This window comes from Microtus oregoni, unplaced genomic scaffold (assembly GCF_018167655.1).
Source record: "Microtus oregoni isolate MIOR12 unplaced genomic scaffold, Mior012 000026F_ref0000081, whole genome shotgun sequence".
NCBI classification, from domain to species: Eukaryota; Metazoa; Chordata; class Mammalia; order Rodentia; family Cricetidae; genus Microtus; species Microtus oregoni.
The window spans coordinates 30,218,354-30,231,414 of record NW_024543085.1 but is presented as its reverse complement, the minus strand read 5'-3'; the positions used below and the strand labels follow the sequence as shown (position 1 = coordinate 30,231,414).

Sequence of the window (13,061 nt, the reverse complement as noted above, 5' to 3'; positions counted from 1 at the left end):
GAAATTGAATTGCCACTGTGGAACTGTCAGGACAGAACTTAACCCTGCTAGTGTTTGTATGTGGGGCCATTCAGAGCTAAGTAAGATGAAATGAGACCATCAAGTTGGAGCCCTCCTAATTACGACTTAGTGGCTTTGTAAGAGAGACCAGAGGAGACTCGCTCCTTTTCTGGTCTCCGCCAGCAAGACCATTACCAAATGTGTTCCCTTGACCTAGAACCATAGCCAAATTAGACCTCTTTCTTTAAACTTACCCAGCCAGTGGTATTGTACCATTAAACACAGTAAATGGGCTAAGACAGTCTTTATATATAGAATCTATTTTTGTTGTTGTTGTCGTTATTGTTGGACTTTAGTCATCGATAAAGGCCATAGGCTGTCAGGTTCACAAGATGAAGCTCATACCCAACCAGGTATGAAGAGGTAAAGATAGGACTTAAATTATATAATTTATATATATAACTATATATATACATACACACATGTATGCGTATGTGTGTATATATGTGTACACATTAACATGTGTCAATGAATCTTTATAGAGGAGAATGATGTTAGTGCATAAGAAAACTACTTAGAAATTCAGTGAACTTTGAAAATCAGATTCATTCATTGTGCATCTGATCTTTGCTGGTTTTCCACATCACGGACTATTGGCAGTACAAGGCTATTGCAGGGAGCGGAACAGTTTTCCATGGAGATTACATGCTAATGGGAAAAACCAGAGAAAGCAATAGAACCATGCCAATGGAAATGACTATGAAGAGAAATAAGGAGCATTGCAAATGTTGGGGGTGGGTAGCTTGGCCAAGCAGGGAAATCCTCTGCCCAGGTGGTGTCTGAACTGGAGAATACACATGTGCATGGCAAGAGAAGACCTTGCTGAGGTGGAAGGAGCAACAAGGACAAAGCCTAGGAAAGAAGTGCTGGCTGGAGCTAGTGTCATTTTAAAGAGATGTCATATGGATTTTCTCTCCTCCAGGTAAATTTAAAATACCTTTGAAGTATCCACTTTAAATGTTTAAAAATGAGTTTTTAAAAATTATTTTTATTGCATTTGGGGGGAGGCATGTATGGCACAGTGCATGTGTGGGGGTCCAGGGACAACCCACAAGAGTCTTTTGTTTTTCCTGTGGGCCCTGGGAATCGAACTCGGGTCGTCGGGCTTGGTGGTAAGTCCTTTCCCCACTAAACCATCATCCAGTTTTACATGTTTAATTTAAAAGTTGTTTTTTTTTAAAATTGATTTCAGACAGTAGCACATACTAGAAATTAAATTCTCTGCCCTCAAGTTAAAATGAAAATAAGGCCTGGGATAAACTCAAAGACTTGCTGAGTTTTGTTCCCGTCTCTGGGATCTCACCACTGAAAGCAACCGGACAGACTCAGAGCCAGTCTACCTTTTCAGGAGGCAGATGTAGCCTGCGTAACTTCCCTTCTACTTTCATACGGCAGTAGGACTCACAATATTCAAAACAAGAAGCGAAGAGTAAGAAAAGAGGAAAAGGAGATGAAGGCTGTATGACCACAAAGGCACAGTCACTGGCATGACATCCGGAGGAAAAGTTCATTTTAGTAAAGTGGCAAAAATGTAAGCTATGTTAGGAATATAACTTATTTTGAATAATTTGTCATTTAGAATTTATTAAACACAGATCTAGATAAGAAAACAAAGTGACCAGTGCATTCATTCTTTATGACATCATAGAAGTTAGGTATCATGGGGACTTAGGGTCTTTTCACGCAGTTTAGTCAATGAAGCCATTCTAAGAACCAGGGATGGGGGTTGAAGGGTAGGAACTGGCCAGAGTGTGGTCAGAGCTGCAGAGGCTGCACCTTCCTTGCACTGTCTGGCCTCAGGATGACCCACTCGAGGGCCAAACCTCTCAAAGTGTTCCCAAGCTCAGATCTTGAGATCTGTCCCTCTCAGCAACTAACCAAGACTCAACTCCAGGCTCATCCCATAAAATTGCCTTCATTGCGTTCTTTCTCCTTCAAGATTCTTGCCTCTTGTGTTGGGATTAGGACATCCCGGGGCCAAAAGGACAAAGGTCTCTTTACCTGGCTAGGTTACTGTCTACATGGTTAGTCTCACACACTTGTCTGTGGACTTTGTGAGGAGAGCAGCTTCTTCAGCCCTCCTCTCCCCATCCACACACAAAATGAGTCCTCTTCAAGGCATCGTGAAGATAACCATCTCTGTGACAGACTGCGGGGTATAGTAATTATCTATCACTGGGGGGCAAGTACTTTGTGACTTGACAGCTCACTGACCGTTGTCACAAGCAAGGAACTCAGGACCGCGAGGGGTGCACCCACACACTGAGACAATGGGGATGTTCTATCGGGAACCCACCAAGGCCAGCTGGCCTGGGTCTGAAAAAGCCTGGGATAAAACCGGACTCACTGAACATAGTGGACAATGAGGACTACTGGGAACTCAAGAACAATGGCAATGAGTTTTTGATCCTACTGCACGTACTGGCTTTGGGGAAGCCTAGGCAGTTTGGATGCTCACCTTACTAGACCTGGATAGAGGTGGGTGGTCCTTGGACTTCCCACAGGTCAGGGAATCCTGATTGCTCTTTGGGCTGATGAGGGAGGGGGACTTGATTTGGGGAGGGGGAGGGAAATGGGAGGCGGTGACAGGAGGCAGAAATCTTTAATAAATAAATAAATTTTTAAAAAGAGTTCTTTATGCTTCAATTAATCTACTTGCAAAATGGAGATAATAGATTAGTAGACTACTGAGAGGCTTAAAAAGGGTGACGAGCATGTCGAGTTCTGAGCGATTACCTGTATGTCACTCATGTAACATGAGGGGCGAGTTTTAGCCATTACAATCTTCCGGCATAACATAGTGCCTTTCAAAGCATCCCCATGGAACCAGGAGCGTTAATGTCACCTGATATTTTTTGTTTTAGGACATAAATTCTCAGCATCCACCTCAAACCTATAGAATCAGAAACTGGGGTGGAAACTAGCCTGTTTCCACAAGTCTAGCAGGCGACCTGGTTATAACCTCTGTTTGGAGAACCTTTGGCACAGCAGGTTGGGTGTAGACTCTAAAAACTACAGTGCCCAGTTGGGTGGCCTGAAATAAGTTCTTTAATCTTCCCGTGCCACAGTTTCCTTGTAAACAGAAATAGAATGCCACCTACCCAATAGTGTTATGAGCATTAAATGTTGGTACTAGTAAGCGCTCTCCTTTGTCCTCACTGGCCGTGTTTGAAGCACGCATTCTCACACAGACCTGAGTGGGTGGGGAAAAGGGGAGGGGGAGTGGAATGGTGGGGAGGGAGAGCAAGATCTGGCTCCCAAAGCAAGGTCTGCAGAACAGCAGGGCCACCACAGCATCAGAGTCATCTGAGAGGCAGACTGTCAGGGGCCTGCCCAGCCCTATTAAATGGTGTGCAGGTTTTATTGTACAGAATATGTTAACTGTTCCTTAAAACAGCATGCCACAGCAAAGCATCTGTATTAATTCTGAAGTAGAGTAAGTGGTCAGATTATCTGTGGAGCTGAGATCGGATGAGCTGACAAGCTAGAAAGCTGGGAACAAGACGATGCACAAAACCCATGCCTCTTCCTGAGTACCCCAGATGGCAAGCCTGTGCCGCCTCCACACCTAGCCTTTACTTTTATTTTGAAGGAGACTTTTTAAAATGTGCCGTCAGTTGTCTACCTCAGGGCACTTTTGAACATTTGGTTAGAAAATTCCCTGTAGTAAGAAATACTTTAATTCTGAACTTAATTAAATACTTTAATTCTAACAAGTAGTTGTTAGCGTGCTAAGGAGCATCAGGAGTTCAAGGTCATTCTTGGTTTCATAATGAGTTCCAGGTCAGCCCAGGCTAAGTGAAATCCCATCTCAAAATGCTTCTTTCCTGTATAGAGTGAAACCAACACTCAAGGTGTGGTGCCAGCACCCCGCCCCCCTTTTTATATTACAGCCACATTTCTCACAGAACAATGCACGAGGCAGGGGCATTTGGAAGAATTCCATTTATTGTGGATGCATTTTCACAATATATTTTTATTGCAGCGATCAATCATCAGTGAAAAATACCAAGTGTTTATAATGTTTCTAACAATGGCAGATTCACAGAACACGCTAGTCAGCGTGCAGTTTTCCTCTCTTAAAGATAACAGAGAGCTGTAACCGAACACGTAAATGAGGAATTTGCTTTCTCAAAGATTCAATCCAAACAGAACAAAATTCTACCCTAAAACTCATGTCATCCAAATATTGGAATAAAACTTAGGATCAAGACATTCTTTTTCACAACTTGGAACTTTCTTAAAAGCAACAAAGCCCAAAGAGCCTCGATAATAGCTGTCAGGAGAAGGCCTTTGTCAGCACTCTAACACGGCCATGTCTCCTCCACCTCGGCCTGAACTTGAATTTTGATCCATTTTACTCCAATGATGGAAGTCATTTCAATGGTGCACCGTGTGCATTCTAGTTCATCTTATCGTAGACTTGTGTCTACTCTGTCATGGGCAGATGACGTGTGTAGTCTTAGTGGCTTTCCTTCCTTTGGCCCAAGTTTGCTAAAAGCTAGGGAATCCAACTAACTCTCACTAATTCATGAGAAAAATAGACTTTTCAGGCAGTGGTTACCCCTCAAGCCAACCCTTCTCCCTTGAAGGGAAATATGTGGGATTAGTTATTTTGGAGGCTCTCCCAGTGCGGAAGGAATGGAGACTAAGATAATTTTGGTTAAGTCAGCTGAGGTATGAGTTTGTACAATGACACTATATGCATAGAATGTTCTATATAAGAACATTTTGTAAGACGCAGGCGTACTTTTCATTATCTACGAGGAAGAATGAAGACATAAGCTAATACAGGATCTGATGTCTGAATGGTGGAGTTCCTAGAGACCCCGAGGGGGAAATTAAAACTATTAAAATTTACATATAGTTTTGAAATTGTTAGATATTATCAACTTAGGACAGTACCAACTGACTAATAAAAGACAGACAATCTTAATTTAAAAAGTCTGAGTACATAAAGATAGAACTGCCATGTCTTTGCTCACTTTAGCTTCTGCTTCTACACGAGGCAAGTTGGTCTTTGTTAGGTGTCGACATGAGTTCTAATTTGTGCAATACTGTAACCAAAATGCTTGGCTTTACATGGTAGAGAAAGAAGACACCTTAGATATCATGTAGATCAACTTTTTGGGGAATTTTACTGTTACAAGTAAGTAGGCGTTGAGCTTGGTCCAGATGGTAGACTTAATAAATTCACACCGGACTTCAAGACTGCCCTCAATTATAAACTAAATACTATGTCTTATAAGAAATTCCAAATAATTTTGACACTTCTAATCCTTTTTCCAATACTTTTTCTTATAAGTCATTGGGCATTGAAAACATAACTATACCTAACTTCCATGTTTCTACCGGCAAATATGAAATATTAATATGATATTGTGATTTTAATCTTCAAAAGCTGTGATATTGGTTAGTTACAAGGACATACTACTGAATATAATAGTCTAGCACATGAAAGAGCAGTCTACCATTCGTGTGTCTGTATACATGTATGCACATACATTACATAGTTGTGTTATCTAAATGTGGTTCAGGCTACTATTGCTACCAAAGAAATCCACAAAGCAATCAACCTGAAAAAAAAAATCAGTACCAGTCAGCTAAAATACTCATCCAATTTAGGTATATGAATCAGCACATAAAAAAGCAATATCTCAACAGTACATCTTTTTTTTTTAAAAAGACAATCATTATTGCCCTGTATCAGATCTGAAATGGGTTCCTTTCAGATAGTTTCGATTGCCTACTTAGATAATTTCTTCCATGCTTTAATCTAAAGTGCAGAAACATGATGTCTGTATTGAAACAAAACCTACGGTTCATTCCCCTCCCTCCCCCCTGATACCGCATGCATTCCTCAGATAATCTTAATCTTGAATTCCTTTTGTTGACTTCCAATGTGGTTGACATCACTGCTCAGATGACAGCAGACAGTAGCGAGTCTATTTCACAGCACGGGTTTCTTTAGCAACAGGCTCTACTGCAAAGGCAGTACTGTGGCCACGAACATCTCTAGTTGTGATTATTAAATATAGTGAGCATATACATGGGCTTACTGGGATATTGGAATTTTTTTTTTTAAAAAAGGAAAATGAACCCAATCTAGTAAATCGACATAAATATAAACAGAGCAGTTAGCCCCCTACAACCGAGCTGACCCAGCAAGACGTCTCGCAGTTGGGTTCTTTCTCCGATTGTTTCAAACCTGCTGAGAGAAGAGAGCTTTAAATCAGCAGCCCACAGTGTTTCAGTAGGACAGATCTTGAGCTAAAGACTCACGGTATGATAGGAGTAAATATAAACAACACGAAGGGGAAGGGTACCACTGGCGTGTGGTCACATGTGACCTTTCGCTCCATCTTTGTACTGATTCTTTTTCTTTCTCCTGGATGTTCCTTTCCTACCTTGACCTTCATCTTTGCTCACGGCACTCAAAGTCGAGATGGCTTTTAAGCTCTACAATATGGACTGGGAATTTCTCGTGTTTTACATGACTGATTAGCTCAGTCAAGGCCACATCAACACACACTAATGTGATTGCTTTTCTTCTTTATACCCCTTGTCACCTTTTTTTCTTATCCCCGAGACTTACCAGACCCTTAGTCTATTCTTTTTTTTTAATATTTATTTATTTATTTATTTATTATGTATACAATATTCTGTCTGTGTGTATGCCTGCAGGCCAGAAGAGGGCACCAGACCTCAATACAGATGGTTGTGAGCCACCATGTGGTTGCTGGGAATTGAACTCAGGACCTTTGGAAGAGCAGGCAATGCTCTTAACCACTGAGCCATCTCTCCAGCCCCCTTAGTCTATTCTTATCCATTCTTCTCCCTCTCATCCAGCTGCTAAAAGTCCCTTCTGAGGTAGTAACATATTAAAGTGTGACAGATCGTATTTTCAAAGTACAGTGTACTTCCATTTCAAGGGAATGGCCATATAGTGAGTAGGGAGTCTGATGTTTTGAAACAGGGACCCCTCACCTGCTGTCTCATTATCACGAGTAGGTCTGGTGGTCTTATTATAGCCTCTGTAAGAGGTCAGTGACGAAGACTATGGAGGAAGGCCTGGTGTGTGCTTTGCCTCACTGTGCTGAATAGTCCCAGGTGCACACTCAGGCTGTCTTGTATGTGAGGGGTGTCCTCTTAGTCCCACAATTACAGGGTGATTCTGCTCTACTTCCCATAGCCTGAATATGACCACAGGGACCCTGATACCTGTGACGGTGGACAGTCAACATCCCCTACTCAGAAAGAATGCTGTCATACCACCTGGACCACTACTGTGGAAGATATATTCATGCTCCCAGGATTTCAGAGTCTTAGGCCCACAAGTTCATTCTTTGTGTTTAAAACAAATATTCACCCTCCCCCCTTCCTCTGCCAATAGAAAATTATGAAGGGATTTTAAGAACGTTATATTTTCTGTTTTATGTACATTAAAAAAAAAACCCCAAGGGTCATGGTTAAAAATGTTCAGAAGCCAGGCATGGTAGTCATTATGCCTTTAATCCAATACTTGGGAGGCAGGCAGATCTCTGTGAGTTTGAGGTCAGCCTGGTCTACAAAATGAGTTCTAGGAGAGCCAGGACTGTTACACAGAGAAATCCTGTCTCCAAAAACAAAACCAAAAAACACCAAAACAACAATAACAACAACAAAAGAATGTAGGCTCAGAGCAGACTGCTTGAGTATCAGTGTAGGTATTTTTTGAACATGAATTTTTTTGTTGTATGTTTATGTTTTGACTGCATGTATAACTACGTCCCATATGCATGCCTAGTGCCTTCAGAGGCCAGAAGAGGGCGTTGATCCCCTGGTGCTGTCCAGGTGCTGTCGTTACAGAGGGTTGTGAACTGCTGTGTGGGTGCTGGGAATCAAACCTAGGACATCTGCAGGAACAGCAAATGCTCTTAACCACCAAACTGTCTTTGTAGCCCCTGGGTGCACATTTGGCCACTTGTTAGATATGTTCCTTTACAAAAGTTACTTAATTCCTCAGTGCCTCATTTTCTTCCACCATAAAATGATAACAGTCCTCCCACTTAATGCTCATAGTAACTGGAGGCAATAAAGGTACCTAGCAACTAACAGCAGCTGTTGGGTACTTTTTAAAAGCATATTTAGCAATCATTTGGATAATGGGATTATTTAGAAGTCACTGTAAGTAGAGAGGCTGGGCTAGTGGACTTCACTGGCTCAGAAGAGCAGTTTATAACTGATGGGGAAGGAGTGCTACTCTCAGGCAGCTGCACCAGGTTGAAGGGAGTGCAGAACCCAGGAACGGGGAAGTCCCTCCCTCCCTAGAGTGGATCTCAGTGATCCTCGAGCTGCCTTCTGAGCTCTCATTAGCCCAGAGTTTGCTTCAGAAGTCTCTCTCCTAGGACTCTGCATTACTGGGAAGCAGACTATTCTCACCTTATTGCTGATCTGAGTTCTCTTTCTGAATGTTCTCCTATTGAGGGACCGGCTGAGTCTGTTTCTTGAAATGGGGAAATGCCACATTTAGGAGTGGATTATCTCCTTATACAACCAGCAGTACTGGTTATTCTCTGAGTGTATTTTAAACACCACCTAGAGGGTGTTTCTGGAAAATACGCACACTTCCTAGAGGACCAAGCATTCTTAGCCATTGGTTTTCACTGGATAGCATATTTGTCTATTTAAAAATTAAAATTTTTGCTATAGCTACCTTAAGTCTGAGGCTGTGAGCAATGTCTCCTAGGAGAGTTCTAGAAATAGAACCAATGGAGGAGGCACACAATTTCTCCCAAGAGATTTGTTTCCCCTGAAATAACTGTATAGCCTGCAAAGAAAGACCGTGCTTATCCCTTATGGCTCTGATGGCCAGCTGTTCCACAACTATGACAACTATTTAGAAACTGTCTTACTGGGAACCATCCCATGACTGATACATTTATGTTGAAAGCCTGACAAGCCGGCAGTGCCAATGGCTTTGTAAATTGTCCTTTCTCTGGGCTACGACACACATGATTTTTAGAAACTGATGGTTATCCAAGCCTAGATTTGTGAGTTAGCAATATTTCTCATTTGACCCCAGGACATCATATTCAGTGATTCATCGGGAAAAAAATAATTAATCTCTGAAACATGATTCCCCCTAGGATATTACCTTAGTGGGGGAAGTGACCTTATCCACAGATTGCTTTTCCCAGAGGTTCCGCTTGCCAGATACATCTCCTGGCCTCAAGTCCTAATGAAAAGAAAGCAGAAAAAAAAAAAAAGGCAGGTGACCATTCATGATTTCTGGCTAAGCCTAAGTAGGCCAGCCACCACATCAACTGTCCAAAATAGAAGAACCACTAGCCATTACCTGTCTTGTGAACAGACCTTGGCCTGTTTCCTGGGAATAGGCTAGAAATACATACATGGCCTCCACTAACAACTCTCTGGCTACAGACGTCCATGTTGCTTACCCAAGAGGCAGGCTGGAAGTTCAGAGTGTTTCTCAGGCCCACCCTGCCTTCGGGAGTATACTTGGAAACATTTGACCTCTGGTCGTGTCTGCATGGAGCTAAATTCTCAGAGCCCCCGTGGCACTGTGCTCACAGTCTTTGCTGGCCCCCATCTCCCCAGATCATTCCCTGTAGTGTTTTATTCGTCCCCTAACAACTCCCTTTTGTAGGATCACTGTCCTAGGATCTTGCAACCTAAGGGAGATCCTGAAATCATTCCATGTTTCTTGATGGCCAAGTGTGTCATTTGGAAGTGGATTAGTAGAACCTAGCCCCACAAAAATAATCATGAGTCACCAACGGCAACCCTAAGAGAAGTGGGCAATTGCTGATGTATTTTAAGAACATGTGTGACTCCTGAAAACAGTAAAGTATAACCCATACTAGTCATACATTCTTGGATTCTTGTTTACTACCTCATAATTCATTTCATTTGGATAAGGACCCAAATTGCTGTTTTCATTTACTTTTCTTCCAGCATTTGCTTATATTAGTACTTGGCACAGGTAGTTTGGAGAAAATAAATGTGTTTTACTGAAAATAGTACTGCTTACTTTGGCAATGCCTTTTCTCGTTAGGAAGGTAAAGCCTTAGCAGCTGTGGTTTTCCACGGATGCCAGTTTTGGTGAACATATTTCTGACACAGAATACCAGCATCTCAATACTGAACATGCATGGTTAAATAATGCCATGTGGAGATTTGTCATACGCTTAGCGAGGTTATGGGCCTGTGGAATGAATTCCTGATATTCTATTAGAAAGCGATACCTATTTAACTTGGAAACATTAAGCGACAAATCATATTTAAAAAGAAAAAAATTCCACTACATTTGCCAGTGTGGGTAAAAGTTGCCAAATTGTCTGGAAGACTTAAAAACATTGGCAGCTATAGTAAGGAACATGTTGGAAGAAGCTCTGAAAAGTGGGTGCTATCACTTATTTCTTTGATTCATAGATGACAAATATTTTTGTATCCTATGAGTGTTCCATTTCCCTGAAATCATGTTGATGAATCTTTCCAGATCACTTAAAGAGTTTAAATAAGGGTGTTTCCAGAAAATAGCAGCATCCACATTGTCAGTCAGCATTTTCAAGTAAAAAGGAAATATAAATGGAATTACCTGACCATACTATATGTGAGAGAAAGACCCAGGCTGGGAGAAGAGGGAGAAATGAAGGCAGGAAAGGCAGGTTTCCAGTCAACGAGAGACGAAAGAATGAAGAAGAGAAGCCAGCCGAGAAAGACATCATTCTTTTTTAAACAAAAAGAGAGACAAGTTAGCACTTTAATTGCTGTATGACATGTAGTTTAGACACAAAGACTAGACAAATCAGCTAAAACATTCAAACTTGAATTCCAGTCACAAAGTTATGCTGGAAGTTTATAAATTCTACTCGTAAGTAGCTCGACCGTCCCAGAAAGATACACAAAGCAGGACAATGTTTAATTTTAAATATGCTAATTTCTGGGGGATAATGATGACAATTTTGAGTACTTGTAATTCTTAGCATCCCTGAGAATAAGGCCATAACGACGAAGTCTTGGGTGGTTTTTCTTCTGAGTTTCAGAATGCAACATGCTAGTGTTAGCCCTGTGGCTTACTCTTTTGCTTTTGGGGTTTCACCATGGGTAAAGACTGTTTGGTTGAAATAACACTTTGTTCTCATGGTCACAGGTCACAGCTGCAAACAATAAACCTAGGATTTCTCCTCCAACTACCCATAGTGAGAATAAAGGAAATGGGTTGAGAATAAGTTGTATCTGGTCCAGAACCAGAAGAGACTATTGGAGTTCTCCTACTGGGTGCTGCTTATAGATAATCCTCTGACATTCTGGACTCAGGACCAGCCTAACCAGAGCCCCAAACTTGGATATCTTGAAGGACCAAAATGGAAACACACATGTCTGAAGTGGATGGTGTAAAAAAAGAAAGGACTGGAACCAATATATTAAAGAATGTATATTTTCATACTTCAAAAAGTGCTCAGATTATAACTTGAAAAAATAAAAAAAAACCCATAATGGTCAGAATTTAGCTTCAGGTCAACACTGTGACACCTCATGGATAGGACCCAAGATCCCTGTTTGATATCTTCGTATCCTGCCTTCCTTAGAGGTTTTGTCTGACAGTCTACACATCTGTAGGACTCCAGTGGCCTTTTCCACACTGAAATTTTACCTCATTTCTGCTGCAACCACAGAGTCCGAGCTTCACTTTTCCTACCTTGCTGGTTTCCAAGCCATTATCTTCTTCCAGGAGACAGTCACATGACTAGCTGTAATTTGACATGGTGGGTACTAGGGCTAAAATACAGAAGGAAATACTACCAGAGGAATGTGTCCAAAGCTTTACAAAGCTTAATGAGTATAACTAACCTACTATTTTATTTATGACATCAAATATATATTTCTTACTTACTTATTTGAGGCCACACAAATCTGTCAAACCCAATGGGAAGAAGGTGATCACTAAAATATATACTAACTGTCGTATTCTTCCCTTCTTTGTTTTCCTAGGCAAGTTTAAAAGTCACTTACTAAGGAGGTAAAGCAGCCTGTGGTTTTATGAGTTTCCTGTATTACTTTTCTGTCCTGTCACTTTTTAGGAGGCCATCAATAACTGCAGGCACTGTTACCGCTATCTTTGGTGTGAGATCCTTAGTACAATCCCACCTATGGAGGTAATAACTCCGTTTACATGTACTCTTTTAACCCTTCCACTAGGAGGGTAATGGATGGGAAGCAAGTCAGGTCAGGGGCTGATCAAAGACTCGAGAGGCAGCCCTGGACCAAGCCCATGAGGACAACTTGGTACAGGATGAACTAGACCACACATACTGGAGACGTGGGAGGAAAGGAATGGCCATCTGCTCTAGAGAGGTGATGCCATACTCAAAGAGAAGCCATTTATCTTTGTGTCCTTTCTTCTTTTCTCAGGAGAGTCCCTGAAGTGGGGTATGTGGCCATGAACTCCTCAAATTTACATGTTGTAGAACGGCTTTTAGTTTCGTTTGATTTTCAGAGGGATCCATGATTCAGAAATCAAAGTATTAGTAATCATGGGTCTAGAACCATACCATTGGCAGACCATAATTTATTTCTATTTAAAAATAATTTATATTTCTTGTGTCAAGATGACCAGTTGTGACATTTGAGGCCCCAAAGATACATCTGGGTGTGGTGTCTTTCCTCCCCCCCTTTTTTTAATTGACTCCATCTCCTTTATCTGCTTGGCAGGAATGCATATTTTTTTCAATGGGTAATGTCTTCACAACTGTAAACTGAGTTCACATTGGCATATACCTTCTGTGAAGTCTTGTGCAAAGTCCTTGGGCAGAACATTAACTAAAAAGCTTAATGTTTTGCTCCCAAGAAGGGAACACAAACATTTTCATTTCTCCTTTATAATTTGGGAAGTGCTAGGATATCGCTGCAGAAGCTTAACACTTTAAAAATATGGGATCTGGGATGTTTTTCTTCTTAAAGAATGAAGGTTATGTTTGATGCCAGCCTGGTCTACA

The 13,061-nt window shown here is 41.4% G+C and overlaps 1 protein-coding gene across 5 annotated transcripts in view; it reads right to left on the bottom strand.

The window, feature by feature from the left end:
- Positions 1-3,990: 3,990 nt before the first annotated feature.
- The window catches only part of Cald1 (caldesmon 1), a 195,418-nt gene continuing 186,347 nt past the window's right edge, over positions 3,991-13,061 (bottom strand). For 4 of the 5 annotated variants that reach the window (XM_041675484.1, XM_041675488.1, XM_041675489.1 and 1 more), the window contains 2 exons: positions 9,197-9,277; positions 3,991-6,271 (listed from right to left, as the gene is read on the bottom strand). In XM_041675484.1, the coding sequence (XP_041531418.1) occupies positions 6,263-6,271; positions 9,197-9,277 (90 nt within the window). In that variant the 3' untranslated portion in view covers positions 3,991-6,262. The remainder of the gene's footprint in view (positions 6,272-9,196; positions 9,278-13,061) is intronic. The other variant, XM_041675486.1, reaches the window with a different exon arrangement.